The 23,186-nt window shown below is 49.6% G+C and overlaps 2 protein-coding genes across 3 annotated transcripts; one reads left to right on the top strand and one right to left on the bottom strand.

The window, feature by feature from the left end:
* Positions 1 to 41: 41 nt before the first annotated feature.
* On the top strand, positions 42 to 11,225 carry SMARCB1 (SWI/SNF related, matrix associated, actin dependent regulator of chromatin, subfamily b, member 1). The gene is made up of 10 exons (XM_027714223.1): positions 42 to 218; positions 1,720 to 1,831; positions 2,496 to 2,525; positions 3,025 to 3,154; positions 3,733 to 3,870; positions 4,520 to 4,647; positions 5,155 to 5,321; positions 5,723 to 5,913; positions 9,788 to 9,919; positions 10,852 to 11,225. The coding sequence occupies exons 1-10, from the start codon at positions 126 to 128 to the stop codon at positions 10,889 to 10,891; spliced, it is 1,161 nt and encodes a 386-aa protein (XP_027570024.1). The 5' UTR covers positions 42 to 125; the 3' UTR covers positions 10,892 to 11,225.
* Positions 11,226 to 13,435: 2,210 nt separating this feature from the next.
* Positions 13,436 to 19,606, bottom strand: LOC113984301 (derlin-2-like). Of its 2 annotated transcripts, none has more exons than XM_027714225.2 (7): positions 19,464 to 19,606; positions 19,291 to 19,353; positions 18,564 to 18,637; positions 17,965 to 18,058; positions 15,437 to 15,632; positions 14,886 to 14,976; positions 13,436 to 14,346 (listed from the first exon to the last, which is right to left on the bottom strand). In XM_027714225.2, the coding sequence occupies exons 1-7, from the start codon at positions 19,554 to 19,556 to the stop codon at positions 14,235 to 14,237; spliced, it is 723 nt and encodes a 240-aa protein (XP_027570026.1). In that variant the 5' UTR covers positions 19,557 to 19,606; the 3' UTR covers positions 13,436 to 14,234. The 2 variants fall into 2 exon arrangements, with proteins under 2 accessions (XP_027570026.1, XP_027570025.1); XM_027714224.1 differs by having other exon boundaries at positions 19,291 to 19,356; positions 19,464 to 19,600.
* Positions 19,607 to 23,186: the final 3,580 nt, after the last annotated feature.

Raw genomic sequence — 23,186 nt, 5'->3', positions numbered from 1 at the left:
GCCCCTCCCTCCGCATGCGCCGAGCGGGGCCGCACTAGGCCGCGGAGCCGCCCGTTGTCGCTGCCGCCGCCGCTGCCGGGCCCCGCTCCGCACCCCGGGCGCTCCCCCCGCCCGCCGCCGCCGCGATGATGATGATGGCGCTGAGCAAAACCTTCGGGCAGAAGCCCGTCAAGTTCCAGCTGGAGGAGGACGGCGAGTTCTACATGATCGGCTCCGAGGTGCGGCCCGGGCGGGAGCCGGGCCCGGGCCGGGCTGGGGGGGATGCGCGGGGTGGGGAAGGGGCGAGGGGGAGCCCGGGGGTGGGGGGACCGGTCTGCGGCCCCCGCGGGTCCCCTCGGCCGTGCTGGGGGACTGGGGGTACCAGTGCTCCCAGTAAGGGCGCCCCCGGGACACGCTCGAGTACGCGGGGAGCGGGTCCCCGCCTGCGACCCCGCTCGGATTTCTTGTTCAGGACTTGGGTTATTTCACGTTCTGCGAGGTAATGGATCCCACACGTGGGCCTTTGGGGTCAGAAACAGCACCAGAATCAGCCAGCGCGGCTCCTTGTGCTTGTGCAGACGGGTCTGGCCAACAATCGCCGGCGTGCAGCGCTTTAGCCCCCCAGTGCCTGTGCTGAGACTGTTCTCCCGGGCGGAGAGGATGTTCAGCCTCCCTGAAGACAAGCCTTTCTAAGGCACGAAATACTAGTCCTTCAGCACCATAGAAATGGTCACGGTTGGAAACAGGAAAAAATGTTATAGCTCCCGCCCTGATGCGAAAGAGGAAATACTGGATAAATTAAATTGCCGTCTGTATAGCGTGAGCGGGGACTGAAGACCCCTTGCTGTCTCATGTGAAATGTAAAGTTTGAAAGAAGAACTGTAACTGCAGTCAGCTGGGCTGTGAGATTGTCACATCAGGCACATCGAGGGGGAAAAGGGTTGCCTTTTTTACCTACTGTTGATTTCTGTCTGTTGATGAGCACTGTAGAGAGTGAAAGATACAATTAAAAATTAAGATCAAAAGAGTCTTGTCAAAGAAGGAATAGAAACCTCATTGTGTGGGAGTCTGCCAGTACTACCAGTCTAAAAATTTGATTTCAGAACCTAGAAATAGTTCTGTTGTTCAGCAAGGCCTGCTGTAGCCTTCAGCACAGGTGAGGATCTTATGCCAGGAAGAACGTAACTGCTTTACAGATGGTAAGTAAATTTGAAAAAGGACTATTGGCAGCAGTCACATTTGGCATGTTCAGAGGATTTAAAACAAAATACAAGTCTCTGGGCATTTGCTATATTGAAGCAATGTCAAAATGGCTCAGAGGTTCAAAGTAAAAATTATAATGTCAGAGAGCTGAGTATCTGGTTTGGTTTAATTCTGACTGAACACTGTGCATTGATGTGGAAATTGAAGTAAAGAAAGGGTAGGTTTTTCAAAAGTACATGAAAATGAATGAAGTGTTTTCCTATTAAATTGATTATTGCCAATGGATGACAGGTTTTTTGTATAAGACTAGTGAAATAAGTGATGATAAAAATTTTGTTTTCTGTGTTGCCAGAAAAATTATGGTACTGTTTGATGCCAAACCCAGCACAATCAGTCTATCACAAAAAATCCCCCAAAAAACAAAGAACCCTCTTAGGAGGTCCCTCCTATTGTTACAAAGAGATGAATTTGTTTCAGCTTCTGCTAAAAATCTCCTAAATGGAATACAAGGCCACATTTTCACTTCTCTTCTTGTAGGTGGGAAACTACCTGCGCATGTTTCGCGGTTCCCTGTACAAGAGGTACCCCTCGCTCTGGAGGCGACTGGCCACCGTGGAAGAAAGGAAGAAGATAGTGGCCTCTTCACATGGTGAGAAGATGAGTAAACATTCCCAGTAGTGTTTATCCAAAATTTGGCCTTGAAAAACTGTCCCTGGCAATTCAGAGGCTTGTGCACCTCAAGGGCTGTGGTGAATCGCTCAGGCCGCCCCGGTGATGGAACCCCCTGCACTGGTGGCACTGGTGGCTCCTGGTTCAGCCCGGCAACAAATATCACCTGATCAAAAGTGTTCTGAAATGGAAACAGCCATCGTGGCATTCCTGGGCTTGGCTGCATTTGTCACAAAGCAAAAGCCACATCTCCAGTGATGCTATATAATAATAATAGTGTAATGATACTGTGTTTCAGAAAAGTTTTATAGACAAAAGAGGGGCATCATTGCCTCTTTTGTCAAATAGGCAGGAGTGTTGCAAGGATGCCCCATTGAAAATGTGCACCTTTGCTTAACTTTGCTCCTGGCAAAGTTTATGGCTGCCAGAATTTGTGGTGCATTGCTACTGATGTGAGTACTACAGGGAGAATATTGGTATTGTTTTTGTTAGGGCACTAATAGCAAGCAGTTAAATTTCTCAGCAATATGACTTGTATGCTCTGTAGACTAAAGCATAAAAAAAGTCGTGGTTTACTCTGGACTTACGTCTCCTTCCCCCAAGTATCCTGCTGATCTCTTGCTTTCTTTTTTTCCCCCCAACAGAAAATCAGCGGTCTCACAGTCCCCGAAGATGTAAGTCTTATCTGTGTGTTATTCTTAGCTGTGCTAGAGGAAGAATGTCCACAGTGACCTTTGGTGCTATTACAATAATATTAATGTCTAGTCCTCTTCCTCTGATCTCTCCCTGTGGTCGCCCTAATTGTGCATCCTGATCCCATGCCTAACTCCTCTTTCTCAGAGCCTTAGCAGGACTGTCCAGTGCAGATGGTCTCTGTCATTCAGCAAGAGCTGTCCTGAGGTTTCTCCCCCTTTTCCGAGTCTTAACAGCTTTTCTATTGATCATTGCCTCTCTATTTCCAACCTTTAAGTCCACTGAGGATTTATTGTTTTCTGGGCTTTGTAAATGTCTAAGAGAAGATAGATGAAGCCCAAAGGACGCTTGTAGCACTTGGTAGCCTATTTTAGTTCCTCCTGCAGTGTCAGAGAGGGGTTGTCACTATGTAGCCTGTTAATGTTACAGTGCTATGTAGCCCTTTCTGGTGTTAATTATTGGCCTCTTTCCTGGTAATAGATCACGGCTATACAACATTAGCCACGAGCGTGACTCTGTTAAAGGCCTCTGAAGTGGAAGAGATCTTGGATGGAAATGATGAGAAGTATAAAGCAGTGTCCATCAGCACAGAGCCTCCCACCTACCTCAGGTAACCAGGGTTGGTGGGGGCCAAGCTCAGAATGGAGCTGCTTGGAAGATGTCAGCTTGGGCAGGAAGCGCAGGCCATTGTGCAGGGCTTGTTTGCCAGTGGGATTAAACAGTTTGCAGTGTTGGGCAAATGGAGATCTCCAGAGCCTGAGGATTGGGTTACTGCCCACATACAACAGGAAATAAAACGTAAGTGTTTGATGATACAACTTTTTTTGCAATTACTGCATTCCATCTGTAACAGATGTTTTGCAGAACACACTCCCTGCACATACTGCCTTCTGGAGACCTCGCATTTCTCAGTAGTCTTTTTATAAAGTGTAGATAGAAAGTCCAAATATGAACATAGTATTTATAATGCTGCACCTGGATCCATATCTGATGCATAATTGTGAGCTGGAGAATGGGCTTCCCAGAGGCTGGTGTGGAACATGAGTTCTTGGAACAGTAATGTGGATGGTTCCAGAATAAAAGAGCAGGAACTCATGATAGGAGTTTTAAGTTTAAGGTTATGCCATTCCTGACATAGTAACAGTGGTGCTCAGGGTCTGCAGTTTAACATCCACTCTCCTTCCTCAGAGAACAGAAGGCAAAGAGGAACAACCAGTGGGTGCCGACCCTGCCCAACAGCTCTCACCACCTGGATGCAGTGCCATGCTCAACAACCATTAACAGGAATCGCATGGGCAGGGATAAGAAGAGAACGTTCCCTCTGTGGTAAGAGCTTCCTGCTTCCGGAAAGTGGAAACAGTTACCAAAGTGATACACTACCAGGGCGGTGCTGTTGTGATTCATCTCTTAATTGACAAAAGACCTGCAGGTTGCCAGTTTGGAGGCTCTTAGTTAAATTGTATGCCTTGAGGCTCTTCCTTACAGCACCCAGCCAGGGCTCAGAGAGGAGGCTTTCCTTTTGTCAGGGCAATGGTTCATTCTTTTCCTGATGAGTTCCTTCTACTTCCTGCAGATTTGCTGAGCAGTTGTCATTTGAGGACCCTCTCTGTGAAGGACAGCCTGCCTCTCACCACCATATTCCAGTAACTTTGATCTACTTTATTCAGTGGAAAGTGCTGCTGGGGCTCATGACTAACTTTTTTCCATTCTAAAACTTGAAGCAACCAAGATAAATGTAATCCTGGAAAGCTTCCTTGTTTTATTTGCAAGAATGTATTCTGAAAGGTGTAATAAAAGGTGATAAACTGGTATTGGTTACTTTTAGCCCTGTAAGTTTGCATTGAGCAGTCTGTCTATAGACTGATTATGCAGTTGGAGCGTGGGGATTGCTTCCAACAAACAATGCCTCCCCTCTATGGACGCCAGATGTGTCATGTGCTAGTTGCATATACTCTGTTGTTGCTCTTCCTTTTAGCTTTGATGACCATGACCCAGCAGTGATCCATGAGAATGCATCCCAGCCAGAGGTTCTGGTTCCAATCAGGCTTGATATGGAAATTGATGGGCAGAAACTCAGAGATGCATTTACGTGGAACATGAATGGTATGTAGCAAGGAGAGTTTCCTAAGGCTGGAGAGATATAGTTGTATCCATCACCAAATGTGAAGAGAAAACAAGCATGAATGTGCATGTCCTTGCCTCATATACACAAAGCTTTAAAGCTCCCCCTCTGGACTGTATTCGGTGCTCATGTCTCTTAGCAAATGCTCTGCCATGGGTTGCAGTCATTCCTGGACTCATGTAGTCCAAAGAGTTTAACTGGCGTATTCTCCTGAGCCAGTTCATCAGCTCAGTGGTCTGAGACTACTCTGTTAGCTGAGATTAATGGATGGGGCTTGTTATACCATAGCCACACTGTCTCCATGCAGGTAAAGAAGGCTGTAAGTCCCTATGTCAGTGTGCATGTCCTTACAAACCTGATACAAAACACCCTTCTAAAAGCATTTGGGATTCCCTTTCTCACACTGTGGGATTAATTTTATGTATTCTGTAAGTATCAGATATTGATTTCTAAGAAGGTTAACAGTGTTGATTCTTCTTCTGTATCAGAAAAGCTAATGACCCCAGAAATGTTCTCTGAGATTCTTTGTGATGACCTGGATTTGAATCCTCTGACCTTTGTCCCTGCTATTGCGTCTGCCATCCGACAGCAGATCGAGTCGTACCCAACTGACAGTATCCTGGAAGATCAGTCGGACCAACGAGTTATTATTAAGGTAATACAGGAAGGCAGTAGAACGAGAGCAGAACCATTTGGGTTTCTGTGGCTGGGGGAGTAAGACTGCAAAGGAGCTCTCAGATTGTGTTTTGTCCCATGTGTTGAGAACAGAACAAAGATGGCAGATTATTGAAACATTCATGTGCTAGCCCCCGAGATGATGAAATAGTTCAGTTAAAGCATTGTCATCTTCTTTTGGAAGAACTGAACCTTGATGAGCAAAGCTGAGTTGCCTTCATGCTACTGGAGTTAAGAAATCAGTTGAGGAACTCTGCAGATGAATGAACTGGGAGTTACTGCTCTGCTTCTCTTCTCCAGCCTCTGCCTCCTCAGTTCAATTACTCTGACAAACCATTGTGAGAGCAGAAAAAAATAACCTGTTTCTTTCCTTATCTCCAGCTGAACATCCATGTAGGGAACATTTCCCTTGTAGACCAGTTTGAGTGGGACATGTCAGAGAAGGAGAATTCACCAGAGAAGTTTGCCTTGAAGCTGTGCTCAGAGCTTGGCCTGGGTGGGGAGTTTGTCACTACTATTGCCTACAGCATCCGGGGCCAGCTGAGCTGGCACCAGAAGACATACGCCTTCAGGTACTGAACTGTCACCTTCCTCCTACAGCTCCGGGGGTGTGTTTGTACTTCATGGGCATCTGCATCAATGGATCTTAGAACAGCTGACCTGATGCAGAAGGTTCCCTTTGAAATTGGTCCTTATGGCTTGTACCCATTCTGTCCTTCTTAGAAATATTTGTGCTTGTGCCCAAGTATCTTTTCCTGTTGGGTCTAATACATTTCAGGACCAAATATGATGAACTGTCAGCTTCTGCTGTAGAATGAAAGGCTGCTTAATGGGGACTGAATATCTTGTGTCTTCCTCTTCTAATGTAAGCTAATGGTGAGCCCTGGATATATTTCTGTTTTGTTGGCTTTGCCTGACTTGGGCCATCCACTGTCTCAAGCTTCAATGTGTTAACTCAGACTGATGGAAACTGTAGCTCTCTACCCTGGCTGATGTTAGAGTTGGCTTGATCATAGGCCCTTCTCACAGCTGGAAAGCAGCAGTGTCAGGTTTGATTAGTCAGCTTTGTAACTTGTCTCCTACTGATAATGGTTTCCAGTTGTGCCGTGCAGTGTTCTGTGAGGAGTTCCTGTACTGATGTTATCCACAGCAGGGTGCTGAGTCTGCAGGCTGTAACCATCCCCTAATGTGCACTCTGAGGTTTTGTGACCCCGCGTCATGGTGACAGTCGGGGAAGTTTGAGTTCAGTAAAGGCTGTATTTGCAGAGGTGAGGGAATGGTACTGCTGACACCAGTTTTGTGTGGCAGCAAAGGGGAACCTCAGGGAGAGGGCAGTGAGCAGTTAGAGGGGGGGTAAGATGGAGGAGCTGGAAGCTATGGGGCTGCTGCCATGAGCTCTGCTCCTTCCTCCTCCTCTGTCTAAAGGTTTCCTGTCTGGTTAGCCTTCTGTGGAAAACAGGCACTGAACTGCTCTGGACTAGTTGCTCTTTCACTAGTCTCACTCTGCTTCCTCTGGATGTAATTTTTATCCTGACAGTCTTCCACAGCAACTACTTGGTTCTAAAGTGATCCCCAGAGTAATTCATATTAGAAAATGGAAAGGGACTGTTTAGCACATGTGAATTAAACTCTTCTACTGAAACTGTTACGTTGTGTATCCATCCTGCTGATGTCCCTTCTCCTCGTGGAGTTGGTGAGATGGCTTCTACCTTTCCATCCACAGCAGCTGACTGATATTTGCAGTTCCAGCTTGGGACCACATCCAACAACAACAACAGAGCAGTGGGTGTGCATTCCTGAGAAACGATGGGAACTTTCAGGGTGGTAGATGAGAACCTGTCATGCTGCCAGCACATTGTGGCCTGCAGTAGCAGAGGGTGTAGTGTCTGTCCCTCCTTCCTGTGCCTTTCCAGGTACTGCAGATGTCCAAGTTAAGAAATTAACCTTGTGTACCTGTTACTGTTGCTGGGGGGTCATTTCTCCCTTTGCTTCCTGTGAGTCTTTGGAACTTGAAGCAAGTAAAATTTTAGTCAGTGATGCCCAGGCTCTCTCAGATATATCATGTTTGTGCCAACTTCAAACTATTCTCTCTAAAAACATGGCCATGGTTACTGAACAGTGCTTCCTTTTAGGGGTAGTTCAAACAGGCAGATTTTGGGCTGTCTTTAGACTGTGGCAGTATTGCAAGGTGGGGGGAGAATAAAAAACTAAGAAAAGAACCCCAACAGAACAAAGTACATAGACATGAGCTGTTCAGAGAGGAAAAACATCTAATTGAAACCTTGCTTTTTGTCATTCTACAAACATGTCCTCTTCCCTTTTTTCTTCCAGCAAAGTAGTACTTTTGAAACCTTGCAGTGATTAATGATATTTGGGTTCTGTGGTTGGTTAGTTCCTGAATTCCCAAACCACAGGAGTGGTGGTTGCTCCAACATCATTCCATTGATGTAAGGAAAGGGTCTGCTTTAGATGTATCAAAAGAACCTTAATATCTCAAGGGACTGGGAGTTTGAGAAGTCATGTGCCTCTTAATCATCTGAGGGAGAGGTAAAACTGTCTTTTAGTTGATGAAAGCCAGGGCAGTTCTTCCAGAGAGCTAGCCTGCTCCGTGCAAAACAAGGAGAGCCCAAAAGCCCAGTGGAAGGGCAGGACTGGAGGCAGACAGGTAACTGCTGCCTGTGGGATTTTCGGGGGGATGGTGTGTTAAGATGTTCCCACCTCAGTTCTGAATGTTTCTGGTGGCAGCACACGGCACTTCATAGCCAGAGTTTTGCCTTTGGGACCTGCATGATGGCACAAATTCTCTCACACACCAAACCCACGTGCCTGAGGAGTCACTTTTCCAAAGGATGGTGTTTCCCTGCCCTGTTGGCATGCCCCTGAGACCACTGCCTGAGGCCAGGACCCCGAGCAGAGAGAGTGCCTTGCTCTCCTCAGACTCCTGCCTTTCAGCCATTCTGCCAGCAGCACTGTTGTCTTCATCAGGAAATAACAGGGGAGGAGGAGCTGTCTTACTGTGGAGTTGGGAGACAAGGGAGGATTTTTCAGTTTATCTCTGATTCTTTGCTCAAGAAATGTGGTATCTGAGTTGCCTTGCAATTACGTTATGCACATGAAGCCAGCTTTTCACCCCTGTTTAATTCTTGTGGGTGCCCAGTGTTAAGTGTAGTAAGTGAGAGACTTACATGATAGAGACCATGCTATCAAGTAGAAAAAACACCCCAGTTAATATCTAGCATTTTGCCTGGAATGTGTGGCAGCCTGGGGCTGAGATGAAATTCCTGGGTTTGAGTGTTGTTTAGTGGATGTCAGCAGTACTTGAAGTAGATTTGACTAAAGTTTCCTCCCCAGATCGGATACCAAAGACTCTGGATGAATTTTTCATTGTAGCATCACTTTGAAGAGTTGTTATTTTATATTATTAGCTTTGATGCAGATGTTGTGTGTTCCCATGACAATTACCATTTCAGTTCCTTCCTGGGGGAATGAGAGGGCTGCCCATGAGTGCTGAAATCCTACGTAGGGAGACATGTCCCTGGGGAGGGGGCTGGATGTGTGTGCACACCTGTCCAGGGCTCCTCTCACACACACACTTCTGCAGCTCAGGCTTTGCTTTCGAGAATTCAAAGCAAACATTTACATTCCGAGGCTCCTCTATATTTATGCTGGGCTTCCGGCTCCTCTGTCAATATTTGGGAAGCTACTCCTGGTCAGTTCCTGTTGACTTTTACTGAAAAGCGGCTAGTGAAGCAATAAATATTTTTGTGCATGTGATAATACAGCTGGTCGGGGCAGAGAGATCTCTGAGGAGCAGATCTTGTGACACAGCCTAGTGATTCATTGCTTGTATAGGGAGTAGCCACAGCCTCTGCTTAACAGCAGGTCCTAAAAGACTACCCTTTCCCTGGCAACTGGGAGAACAATGCTTGTTCCACTATCAGGCTCCCAGAAAGCCAGACTTTTGCCAGGGAAGAGCTGTCAGGGGTGTGTTAGGCAAACTACACCTAGGAAGTCAGAGCTGCAGAAGAGCAAGGCTAGACAAGGAGCTCTCTGAACAGTCCCAGCCCCGCTGCTGTGGTGGGAGAAGCGCTCCCAGCACTAATGACCTGGTATGACCTGTGCCTGTGCCTGTAGGGCTTGGATGCTGCCAGCCAGGGATGTAATGGCTGCTTGCAGGGGAGAACTGAATCAGCCCCAGTTCTAGCACAAACCCCACAGAAATGGCAGGAGCGGCTCTCCCAAAAACTTCAGGCACAGCAAGGTTGTAACCAGGAGCCTGTGGTGAACTGCAGGGAGCCATGCTGTGCTAAGCAGAGCTAAGAATGAGTGCTGAATCCTGAAACACTGTAAATGAGGCTCTGTTGTCCTTGTGCTTGTATCTGGGCTGGTGACCCAGAGGAGTGTTCTGATGGATGTTGCTTTGTTGCCCTCTGCCCTGCCCTGCAGCGAGAACCCTTTGCCGACTGTGGAGATCGCAATTCGCAACACGGGGGACGCTGACCAGTGGTGCCCTCTCCTGGAAACCCTCACAGATGCCGAGATGGAGAAGAAGATCAGAGACCAGGACAGAAACACAAGGTGCTGCCACTACTTCAGACAGTTCTCTTGGCCTGTCCCTAGGAGAGAAGTTAAAAGCTTTGATGTTTGTCTTTCTCTACTGAGAGCCAACTGGCAGAATGTCAGACCTGCACACTACAACAGAAACTCATATCCCTTTAGCTTCAGGGCATTTAAATTGTTATCACCTTGCTCCATAAACACCAAAAACTCTACTTTAACCAATCTGCTTGAAGCAAAGTTTCCTTTCTTTTTTTTTTCCTTTTCCTTGGGCTCTCTGTTTGCCCTAGGGGGTTTGTTTCTATAGGAAGGCATTAATCAAAAATACTGGAGTTTCGTGCACTGTCATGCTACCTAGAATCCTGCCACAAGGCTGCCTTTTATGTAGGGCAAAGTGCTGTGTGATGTAGGAATGGGCCAGCTCCAGCCTGAGTGATGCCAACCTGTTTGCCAGCACGGGAGCACTGTGTGGTTCAGGAGGAGCTCTGCCCCCCAGAGACCTGCTAAGCCATGTTTGACAAGCAGTTGAGAGCACTTGCTCCTACCTGGTGAAATTGCTCCCGGCAGATATAATGAGTGGCTAGTATCTCTCCAAAAGATACATTGTGGAAACAGTAAATATACTGCCTCAGCTCTTTCCCAGGACTTTTTTTATGTCTGATTAACAGTAGCATAGTCATTTTGCTTATCAGCTGTGGCTGACTGAATAGTTTGCAGTAGCAGTTGGTTCAATCCAAGTTAATGAGCAAAAGTGCTCTAAAAGCTGTTACTGAAAATAGTGTCTTAGCCTTATGAACAGGGGCACTCTGAGGTGAATGAGGAGTTCTGTCTAGGCAATAAACCTGTCTGGAGTGCACAGAGCTGCTACAACCTCTCGAGAAATGTTGGGTGTGGTCAGACCTCCCCTGGCTGTAACACAGCACTTACTGTACCTCTCTCTCTCTCTCCCATAGGCGCATGAGACGTTTGGCCAATACTGCTCCAGCCTGGTAACCTCCCTGTTGTGACACTGGTGCTCTTCCTACAGACTTTATCCCTATTCCCTCTCCCCAAATGGATCTAGGATTGGCAGGGGTCTCTCTGTCCCTGAAGGGGACACACATTCCACTTGCCAAGAGTTCCCAGTACTGCTGACTTCTGCCCCCACCCCCTCCACCCAAACGCCACAGAGCAAGAACGCTGCGTTGGCAGCGTGAGCGAGCTCAGACCTGTGGCAGGTGCTGGAGCCCTTATATACCTGTGTGTGGACAGTGTAAAGATTCTTTTGTATAGGTGCAACATGCACTATTAGGACAACTTTTTAAATAAAAGGAATGCATATTACTTAGGTTGAGTTCAGTAAATTTGAATGAACAGTGAATCTCCCCATGTTTTGTGCTATGCAGGTAACTGAGCAGCCCCAGGGCCTGATATTAATGCTTTTGGGTATAATGCTGAACACTCACTTGCATTCAGTTTTCCCGAGTGCTTTATTTAACAGGTAAAACAGCCCAAGACCTTTTGCTGCAGGAGAAAGCGAGAATGAGACTTAAAACTAGAAGCAGCAAACAAACTCTCTAAAGGATTGGTCTGCTACCACACTTGGCACAGTCTGTAATGAACTCAGTGAGGTGTTCAGCCGGTTTACTTGACAAGGTAGAACAGTTTAACTGAAATCACAGACTTTAACGGTCCTTTCTGTCACCTGGTGTGGGGTGAACCCTGTTTTCTGTAAAGATTGCATCTGAAAAACATCAAAGTCTCTGAACTGGTAGAGCAGGTGAAACCTGCAGTCACTGAGACTGCAGCTTCTCTGCAGCCAGGGGCTTTGCTGTGGTCACTGTCAGCACATGTCGCTGCCAGTTGCAGCACACAGAGCACCCGGAGCAAAGTGGGTGTCTTGAACACCCTTAGCACTGCAGTGTCAGGATTTTGCATACCTAGAAACAACCTGTCTTTCCCTGGGGAGTTTAAAAACAAGATCCATTGAAGTGAGATTAAAAAAAAAAAAAATAAAAGTTTGCTTAAAAAGCAATTGGAATCTATCTGGCTATTGAGGTGCACCTGCTCTTTGCTGGAGTTCCTATCATTCACTGCCAGAACTGATGAGTGTTGCAAGCAGGACAGATTTTGCTGGCAGCCTGACAGTTATGCTCAGGCCTTTATGATAAAGCCATAGGTTTTATGATCCTTGCTGGTCCACCCACACTGCTAGCACAGTCAAAAAACCACTTTTTGGCCTTAATTTATCACGTTTAGACTTGAGTAATAACAGAGCCAGTTCTGATTCCTGGATGGGAGGCAACTTTTTCCAGATGTTAGTCTGCAGAAACCAAAAACTTGCAATTTAGGAATAATATTATTCAGTCTTATCCTAGGCTCCCGTGCCAGAGTGGTACTCTATTCATTACTCCTTATTCGAGAGGTTTAAAGGTTATTTAAGCAAGTAAGACAAAACCTGGGACTCCTGGTGCATCTCAGCCTCCCTTATGACACACATTTTGTCTCATGGACATAAAAACTTGAAGTCTGCCTGAGAACAGTTCAGCCTCCCTTTGTTATATGACCAAGGACTTCTGCCAGCAGCCTCTTTAGGGCGTTTGACTAAAACAAGTGTGAAACTGCTGTAGCCTTAAACTAGGATCTGTGATGCAGTTTTTTTGATTGCTGTGAAGCTTGTGGTTACCTAATCCTAAAGTTCACAACAAGGTATGGGCACACAAGGACTTCAGCATGTCCCTCTGCTTCTCCAGTCCCAGAGAGGCTGTAGGAATTGTCCCTCCAAGCAGCCAGGGGCAAGGCAGGACAGTCTGAGGGACCAATTCCCAGAAAGATGGGAACTTCAGCCAGCTTTCTCCATGTATTATTAGGACCATTGGGGAACAGCCAGGAGCAGCTTCTTTGCTCTACAGTTACAACTCCTTAGGTTAATCTGGTATCCCAGCTAAAAGCATAGCCCAGCTTTTGCATTTCTGCAGACTGCAAAGACAGACTTTCCAGGAACTGAGGCACCAGCTCTGTGTCATTAGGTCGTGAGCAAGGTACACAGCAAGTACCTGTTGAGTCTGACACTGCTTAGCCCTTAGCACCACTGTGTCTTCTAGAACAAACAAACAAACCTGTATGGGTCTTTCAGCCTCTTCTGAGAGGGAAACACAGGTACAGCAGAAGAACTTGTTCAAATGACATCTTATTTTTGATATGAAATAGTGTTTTCACAGGAAGGTCACAGAGGAGGAGAGTGTGGGAGGTGTGGTTCAATATTCCTTTGCCACAAGGTTCCCACATAATTCTTAATTGGATGCTGGGTACTCATACTTCTCTTCATAGTTTGGTGGTGGTTGGCAAGTTTGTCTAAGCAGAAGCAACGTTACCAAGATACATTTGCAGATTTACTCCAAAGGCTTTGAGGTCTGGTATGAGCACAGTGTGCACTGCATTAGCAAGAATGGTCAAATCCATTTAGCACAGCTGTCAGGGTAGGGACTAGTTTGTTTAGTTTTCCCCTGAAACTCAGATGTTTAAGTCTCAGAACTAAAAAATTCAACAACAGTGGAATTACACTGCAGGTGCAGAGAGTCTTTATTACCAGTGTCAAGTGCTGCTTCCAGTCACTGCCTGGATCAAGTGTCCAGCTCAGTCCCCTGTCCTTTCCCAGGCACCCCTTTCTCCCATTAGACACCCCCCACACCCCTTGTCATCCTCTGCAGCCCAGCTGACAGCAGAGGGGAAGGACATCTTCCAGCTAGACTGAACCTTGCATTGCCCACCAGAAAAGAAAAGCCCAAGCAACCTGGCAGTTTTGAGCAAATTCCTGATGGATTGCTGCCTCTGCCCCTGGCAGAAATGGACACACAGCCGAAAAATAAAGACTTTAATGTAAAGACTCTTTGGAAACAACCACCAAAAAAGGAGTGGGGTAAAGGAGAGGAAGAGGCTGAGCTGCATTCTACCATGGTACAGTACTACTTCATTGAAAGCCCACAAAGAGGTCTCACAACAGTGAGGGCCAGGTGCATTAGTCTTTGTACAGAGTGACCTGGCACACAGCAAGTCATTAACAGAAAGAGAAGGAGTAATTGGTTTAACACCCCATTTGATACTTATTCCCCACTGAGTAACTGAGGAGCTGTCACAGCTTCAGTCCCTGTCCCTAGAACACCTCTTAGTATTCATCAGTTCTCACGTGCAAAGCTCTGTGGATCCGCTCGGTACAAGGGGAGGATGGGTTACCCAGACAGACAGTGACACGTTACACGTCGGAATGGCAACTGGTGTTATTCCAGTGGGATCTCTGGGCCACAGCATCAGTCCAGCCGGAAGAGAGGAATCTGGCCACATGAAGAAGTCCCCTGTGTTACTGTGGATGCTGCTCGTTCTGCTCTTGGCCTCTGGGTTGGTGGTCTGGACGATCCTCAGGCAGAGGGTTATAGTTGGGATCCTCTTCAGGTGTGTCAAATACCATCTTCCTGGCAAGGGACATGCCCACCCCACCAAGCAGGCAGGTTAGGAAAGTGGGCTGAGGATGATACACCCCCCAGCCCTTCTAGGAACACCCTGGCCCTCCAGGTGGTTTGGCTGTGAGCCACAGCCACCAGCCTATTGTGCCACCACCAACTGTTCTTTTGCAACGATGACAGTACCTCTCCTTCCTTGATCTCTAGGTCAGATTTGATCCTCAGTGCATGAGGCAGAACATATTCTGCTTTCCTAAACTACAAAAATACATCAGAAAAAAATCCTACCTGCATCTAGCATTTCCACAAGCAATAAGAACAGTTCTACTAGCAAAGCTGAAGGTATCAGCAACTACTGTATGGGCCCTGTGTACACATGTATATAACATGCAAATAATGCAGCAGAGGCATGAACTGTGGAGCTGAGGTGCTGTCAGCATGCAGTTGTGTCCTGTGGTCACCCCATGTGGTCACAGACCACAGTTTGCTATGGAAGTGACCCAGGTTGGGAAGCAACACAGCAAAGCCCAGAAAGAATCAGCTTTACTTACAGAAAGCCAGGGGTTAACAGCAACTTCTTTCCTCCAGGCTGGTTGGGGAAAACATCTTCCAAGAAATAATAGATGTGACCCACTGCAATCCCTGGGGAGAGAAGCCACCAAGGTCAGGCACAGCTGTGACTCCTGTGCCAGCTGAACCAGAGCTGCTGGGAGCTTAAGCAGGATAAAGCTCCGGGAATCCCTCAGCTGTTGTACCCAGGCCCAGCTCCCACCAGAGCCGTGGTGCTGCACTTTGCTGTGATCAGCACAGAAGCAGGCAGGGAGCCCATCAGCCTGAAGGCAGCACCAGACACCCAGGAGACCAGACACAGCAGGAGCATCAGGCAGAGCTCACCCAACTTCTGCCTCTGGGGAAGACACGTCAAAAAGCAGGTCACAAGCAAGAGCCACCCAGCAACCCTAGTGAGCTCTCTTTAGGAAACCCACTATCTTCAGTAATGTGAAACCCAGAGGAGGTGCCAGTGCCCCAGTAGCACCTATGAGAACAGAGCACTGTGGCTGCAAAGTGCCCTTTTTCCCAGCATACACCAGCTTTGACTTACCCAGCAAGTCAATGATGATGGAGTTGCCCAGGAGCAGAGAGAATCCCATCAGGACCCAGGGCAAGAAGGGGGCCTGGAAGTTAAGAAGCCCAAAGAAGTTCATGCGGATATAAGGATTCCTGCGACTCCACACGTACACCAGCATGATGGTGAAAGCCTGGCCCAGGAAAAACAGGCTGGCAAAGAGTCCAAATAGCTGGGAACTACGGAGTCAAGGAAAAACCTACCTGCCCTGTGCACCACCTCCAGGAAGCACAGGGTGCCTTGTGACTAGGAAACCCAAACTGAGGCAGCTGATCACTGCCCATGCCACCAAACCTTTCCTGGGCTGCCTGAGATGTACTGACCACCACCCTCCCTGCACATATGTCCCTCCCTGCCACTCCGGAACAAAACACTGTGGAATAGCATGCACAGATTGCTCACTCCTTAAACTGATGTCTACAAGCACTAGAGACCAGGGAGCTCATGTAGTCACCTTTACAAAGGGAACATCAAAACGGCCTTCAAAGAAGGGCCTTCACAGCCTTACAGCACTTGAGACAGTGGCACATATTAACAACTAGCTTGCATCCAGTATCTGCCTTCTACAGAAGAACTTCAGCAGTGAGATGGCTCTTGCAATTCACAGTCATAGAATCATAGAATCGATTGGGTTGGAAAAGACCTCCGAGATCATCGAGTCCAACCCTTGGTCCAAATCCAGTCCATTTACTAGATCATGGCACTCAGTGCCACGTCCAATCTGCGTTTAAAAATCTCCAGGGATGGTGAATCCACCACCTCTCTGGGCAGCCCATTCCAATGCCTGATTACTCTCTCTGTAAAGAACTTTCTCCTGATATCCAACTTAAATCTCCCCTGGCGGAGCTTAAGCCCGTGCCCCCTTGTCCTATTGCTGAGTGCCTGAGAGAAGAGACCAACCCCCACCTGGCTAGAACTTCCCTTCAGGTAGTTATAGACGGCGATGAGGTCACCTCTGAGCCTCCTCTTCTCCAGGCTAAACAACCCCAGCTCCCTCAGCCTCTCCCCATAGGACTTATGCTCCAGTCCCTTCACCAGCCTTGTTGCTCTTCTCTGGACCCGCTCCAGCACCTCAATATCCTTTCTGAACTGAGGGGCCCAGAACTGAACACAATACTCAAGGTGTGGCCTCACCAACGCAGAGTACAGGGGAAGGATCACTTCCCTGCTCCTGCTGGCCACGCTATTTTTGATACAGGACAAGATCCCATTGGCCTTCTTGGCCACCTGGGCACACTGTTGGCTCATGTTGAGCTTCCTGTCAATTAGTACCCCCAGGTCCCTTTCTGCCTGGCTGCTTTCCAGCCACTCTGTGCCCAGCCTGTAGCGCTGCATGGGGTTGTTGTGGCCAAAGTGCAGGACCCGGCACTTGGCTTTATTGAACTTCATCCCATTGGAATCAGCCCATCTCTCAAGTCTATCCAGATCCCTCTGCAGAGCCCTCCTGCCTTCCAGCAGGTCGACACTCCCTCCCAATTTGGTGTCATCAGCAAATTTGCTGATGATGGACTCTTCTCCAGAACACAAGGAGACAGACAGAGGCAAAAAATTCCCGTGCCCTTGTTGTAGTTGGACTCCAAATTCACCTATGGCCAAGCACATGGGTGCTGCAGGCACCTGGAGACTGGCTGGCCAAACGCCCAAGGGTGGCCAAGAGCCATGAGAGCTCACACAGCTTCATGCAGAGCTCTGTGAGTAGAGCACTGCTCTGAGCCATCTGCATAAGACAGCAGAAGACATTCAGAGAATGTTTATGCTTGGGAGATATTTCTCCCCAGCAGACTACTTTGTCATGAAAAGAACTTCTTAAGATGCGTGATGATGTCTCCAGCCACTGACAGGTCGCAAGGACAGAGTGCTGGGCTCGTGCTGCCTGATGTGCTGACAATGGTATGGGGACATCCCACTCCTTGTCCTCATGGCCCTGTGTTCTTGCCTGCAGCTGCACTCACTTTCCTGAGCAGACTTCATGCAATTGTAGCTGTGCTCCACTCACTAGAGCTCAGACAGTGGCCCTGTCACAGCTGGACAGGTTCTCAGAGCATAACGTGGCCTCCTTTCAGGCTGAGCTTCCCCAGCACACTGCCGCATGTCCTCTTTGGGGATGAGGCAGCCCAGCCCCTTGCCAGGTGCACCAGCACTTCTGCACACACCAACACAATCAAGGGCAGCTTTCCCTGTATTTTGCTTCTGCTCTCAGCACACTGGGTGAGGCACAGGCCAAGACAAGGCTGGGCAAGACGAGGAGCACAAGCTGTGCCATACGGCAAGACGCTGCATCTCCACCACATGCTCAGCTCTCCCACACCACAGGGCATGAGCCTGGCAGGCCTGGGGCATAACAGCACGGCACCAAGAAGGTTCACAAACCAGCTGTGCTGCTCAGCAGGCAGGTACCTGCTCCAAACAACACAACCGGGATGTAGAGAGGTAGCAGACAAGCCCTACGCTACCAACAGCATCTCAGAAGACACCAAAGAGCCTCAACCTACTCCAAAGGATACTGTCATGAGAAACCCTCCGAAGAGGAACATGAAGACAAAGTCAGCCGTCCTTCCACGGAAGGAGCCTTCTTCGAGCATGCGGCAGTACCTGTACCTGGGAGCAGGAGAGAAGGGAGGGGTTGCAGTATAGGAAATTAACAGCTGGCCATCCTGTGTCCCCACAGCGTGACTTTCGGGGGAATAAGCCACTGCAAGCTATTTCATCCCAGGAAGCTGTCAGCTAAGTGTCCAAGCCCCCAAGCAGAACAGTGCAAGCTTCACCTCATAGCACTGATCCCAGGGAAAGAAATAAGCACCTGCTGTGCTCCAGCCAGAGCTCACCCCAGGAACGGGCACTGCTCTCCAGCACGAGCCACAGCAGCACTGCCAGCTCCCTCAGCCTTTTAGTAAGGGCTGCCTGACAGCAAGCAGAGATGGAGGGGCAGGAGGGGGCACAGTTGTCAGGGGAATGGCTTCAATTCAGACCAAAAGAGCCAAGGGAAGAACCGACAGCCCCAAACTGCTGCCAAGGCAAGTCAGCGTGGGGAGGAAGATGGATGGGGGGGAATTGCATCTAAGCCAAAATGGGAGCAAAGAGCTTCACTGAGACCAAAGGATACAGAAATATCATGTTGAAAAAGAAACTGAATCCCAGGGGCCCAAAAAAGAGGAAGTTGGTGATCAGCCTCCATATCTGAAAAAGAGAGAGGAGAGAGAAAAGGAGGTGGACAGAGAGGTCTCTCCCTGTCACATGTAGAGCAGCCCATTGCCCTATCCAGGGGAGATGCCCAGTCATGCACCTGTCCACTCACAACTACCCCAGGACACCAGACAGCTCCACCCCACCCTCGTGTGGGACCTCCCTTCACTGCTCACATCAGAGCGTCTCCCCTTCTCAGGTGTGGGAAAGAAGATTTCTCTACTTTTCTGGAAGGGATGAACAACTACAATTCAGCACCCAGGGCCAAAGTAAATCACTGTTCATGCCCCTCTACAATAAAGCCTTCCCTACTCAGCCTGACAGCAGCTCCCACACTGCTCCAGTGTCACAGAGAAGGGGGAGATGGGCTTTGAGTAAAGGAAAAAAGGAAATGTCAAGATGGTGTGTGGCAGGGAAAGGCTGGAAGGAGCTGTCTCCATCCAGGTGCCTGTGACAAGAAGGCACACTGTGCTGGTGACCCAGCCCACACTGGCCAGGGAAGGCTGGAGTAGTGGGAAAGGAGCCCCTTGGGATGACACAGCACTCCCTGTCCACCCTGGGGAGCGGGACACGCACGGCCCGGCCTGTCACATCCACCCCTCGCCGTGAAGGGGCACGAGGGCCCCAAATCCCGGGCAGGGCCTCACCTGGAACTTCCTGAAGATGAGGTCGGGGTTGAAGTACAGCTGGAAGGGGGTGATGAACTCCAGCTGCTGTGGGAGACAGGCAGAGCAGCTGCCATCACCCGCCGCCCTCAGCCAGCCCCCGGCTTCCCCCCCAAACCCTCCACGCCCTGCCCCCCGGCGGGGTCCCCGCTCACCACGGCGGCGGTGGTGAGCACGCAGGCGGTGGTGTACGCGCGGGTCACGGCGGGCATGCCCAGGTACTCCTGCGCGAAGCCCTGGTACGCCATGGCCGCGCCGCTCCAGCGCGGGGACGCGGCGCCTTTAACGCCCCCCCACGCCCCGCCCTCCGCGGGGCGCGCCCGGCCAATCCCCGCGCGACAGGCTGCGCGCGCCGGCCAATGGGAGCGCGCCTCATGGCCCCGGCCCGCGCGCGCCGCCAACCGCGAGCGGACCCGCCGCGGCCGGAACGGGCCGGGGGGGAGGGACCCGCGTGAGGGACGGACCCGCCTGAGGGACCGGCCCCGTGTGCCGCCCCCGAGAGCCCCGAGCACCGCCCCCGTGGGTGGGACGCGCCCCCGGGCACCGCCCCCCACGCCGATGGCGGCGGCGGCCGAATGAAAGGCGGGTCAGGGGCGTCCTGAGGACGGGCCGTCAGCGGCAGAGAAGGGAGAGGCACCGGGACCTGGGTGGGCTCGTGGGGCTGCGCGGTTGGGGCAGTGCCCGGGCTGAGCCGCCGGGTCCCGGCACAGGGACCTGCCCGGAGATGCCTCCGCCCAATTCCTACCCCGGCTCAGCTCCGGTCCCCGCGGCGGCCCCCCGAGAGCCCGGGGCTGCCAGCGTGTTGTTCCCGCACACCCGGGTGTTTGGAGGGAGAGGGACCCGCTGCGGGAGCCGGGCCGGGAGAAGGGGCGGCGGTGCCCCTTCGCTCATCAGGAGAGTCCTGTCATCACTAACACACAAAGGGATTTGGGTTGTCAGTAATTCCTGCCAAAACCTCTCCTGCTTCCTGGAGGAAGCAGTGAGGCGCTTCCCCGAGATCGCCCCGGCCTGTCGAGGTCGCACGAGGTCGCTGAGACCACAAGGGACGCGTGGTCCCAGCAGATGCTCCTGTTTTTCGGTGGAGCGGCAGCAGCACTTGGATTCAGCCCTCAAGAGAGAGCGGAGCGTCTGCCGCCTGTAGGACACGACACACGACAGCAACCTGACATCCTCCACTCGTGCTGATTGTGCTCTCCGGAGCTGCCTGCGCTGCTCGGGACTCGGGTCTAATGTTACAGCCACCCTGGTTTCAGACAAGGAGTGAGCCTCGTGTTGGGTTTGTGCAGGAGAGGGTTAAGCTGTCATCAGAGCCTTAATGAGCCCTGAGATTTCTCTTTAAACCCTCAGTTTAAATGGGAAATGAAATTACTGGCGGGGGAGGGAGTCTTTGTGTCTTCCACCACCTCCGCCCTGACTGCCCTTTGATGAAGAACAAAACCCAGCTGGAAGATGACAGGACATGGGGTTAAAGCAACATATTGGGGGAGAGAGGGAAGAAGAGAGAGTCCCGTGGGTGCCTGTGAGACCAGGGACTGGGTTCCTGAACGCCCCAGGCACTGCAGTGCTGAGAGCCACCTCTACATCGCTGTGCTGGGGAAAAGGAGAAAACTCCTTCAGGTCATAGCTGTGTTATAGGGATCCTGGGAATGGAGTTGAGCGTGGGGGAACATGGAACTTGAACTGCAGCAGTGTCAATAAGCTTGGCTGTGTTGTTACAGGCTTTTGGTGGGAGCTGGGATAGATGTGACAGCTCTGAAGAGGTGAGGAGAGCTGAGCTTTCAGGGAAACTCATTGGGCCAGGAGCTCTGCAAAGGCCTGCCTATATTCATGTGGCTCTTTCAGCCCAAATGCCCTGCTGCTGCAGCTTGGCCCTCCAGCATGCCACAGAACTCCCAGCCCCAGCAGGATGGGCAATGGAGTTGAAGAACTGAGAGTAAATAAATGAATAATGGATTAAATACATGAATAAACATCCTGTTCCTTTGGGTGGGTAATTAGAGGTTTCCTATCTGTGCTCACTGAGTGGGGATGCCAGACAGAAGCTGAATTCAAGCACTAGAATTCCTGCCCCTTGATTGAATCAAGGCTGGAGATGAATACTGGGAGCCTCTCTGCTGGAAGGCCTTCATCCTAGAGCTCAGTCTCACTAGCTCCCCAGAGATGAGAATCCAGATGGACAATCCCACTTATTCACTGTGGAGGACTATGTGCAAAACAGACATTGCATAAAATCTGAAAAAAAAGGCATCAGTTTCTCAATTTTCTTCTTTTCACTTGTTTTCCAGCCAAAACTGGAGAACTCTACTTGTCCAGGCTTCTACTTAAGGCCTCTTTTCTAAGGTTTGTGAGAGAAGGGGGAGAAGTGATGAAGTGCATTGGGAAGCTCACCAGCTCCCACTAGAAGAGGCCAAACAAATCCCAGTGTCACCCCTGGTTCCCAGGCTGCTTTCTGCCCATGATCTCACTCCCGTCGGAGCTCAGCCAAGCTGACTTCATGCACTACAGTATGCCCAGGGCAGCTTTAGTCTTTATTACAGTCTGTGTCACATTTTATGGGTTTTTTGAATTATGTCCTTTGACAAGTTCTCATCAGTCCAGCCACATATTTGAGTTTGCATTACACACCTTTGTAGCGATGCCTTCTATAGAATCACGGAATCTGATAAAAAAACCCGAAAAAGCAAAGCTAAATTCTTTGTCTCAGCTGCAAGAAGGTACTGCCAGAACAGAAACACTGCCCAGGAGTTTCTTTGCTGATTTCCTCCTGCCTTGTTCTGTCATGCTCCCTCTGCCCAGGGACCCAAAGCAGATGTACACAGGTCTGAGCAGCAGTGACTTTCCTGAGAAAGAAGAACTAGTATGTTGCACACTCACCACTGTGGTTTCATTTGGACTTCAATTTAAAAATATATATTTTTTCTGAAAGGGAACAGTTTTGCATGTACACAGTGACAGACCGGTATTAGACCCTCCTGTTACCTCTGGGTTTGTTTTCCCAATTTCCGGGGTGACTTTTAGGAACATGCAAGCATTTGCCTGGAGTTGCAGGTAAACTGAACCCTGCAACAGAAACTCAACAGCTTCCTGTCTCGGTTTATACAAACCAAAATAGCAGAGAGTTAAAAAACAAAGAAAAAAGCTATTATCTCTCCCCATGGGTTAAACAGCACATAAATTTCAAAAAGGCACATGAGCAAAGATAAATGGGCTGTTGCAGTGTTCATCTCTTTTGTTTGTTGTAAATTATTGTGTGTAATTCATGTTTCCTGTCCATAAATACCAGAGGAACTTGGAGACATGGAATCCATTCTAATTCAGTAAAGACAAAAACAACTCCTTTTGAGCCCATCTGGAACTTGTTTTTATCATAATTGTTTTGGGCTCAGTAACGAGTTCAAGATCTAACTGCCGTCACTAATTGTTTCAAGAATAAACAGATGCTTTGTTTAAAGGTGGCAGCTCCCATTTTGCCCAGCACAGCACTCTCTGGGGTCGCAGGATGAAAGGAGCTGTGCGCCGTGTCAGCACAGGCCCTAACGAGTGTTGGCGCCCTTGTCGGGTGCTCACCCCGCTGGCAGCTGGAAAACCAGCCCCCAGCCCTGCATGTGGAGTGTCCAGCCAGTGATGTGTGCCCTCTGCTCTTTAACACCGCTGGTATTTTGTTTGTAACTTCATCTGATGGCCTTTTGCAGTGTGTCATGCTGTGACAAGTCATACCTGCTCTGATGACGCATAGGCACCTCCTCCAGCGGGGCTGTGGGACACTCAACGGAGAGTGTTCATTCCCCGGCCATATAACCCCAAGCCCCTTGCCTGGAGTAATGCTCCACCCTCTTGCTTAGAGCTCTGCTTATTTTCTTCATTTGAAAACAAAGATA

This window comes from Pipra filicauda, unplaced genomic scaffold (genome assembly GCF_003945595.2).
Source record: "Pipra filicauda isolate LSUMZ 115617 unplaced genomic scaffold, ASM394559v2 scaffold33_size4404698_pilon, whole genome shotgun sequence".
Lineage (NCBI taxonomy): Eukaryota > Metazoa > Chordata > Aves > Passeriformes > Pipridae > Pipra > Pipra filicauda.
The sequence above is the reverse complement of the archived record's forward strand: the minus strand, read 5'-3'. Positions and strand labels throughout refer to the sequence as shown.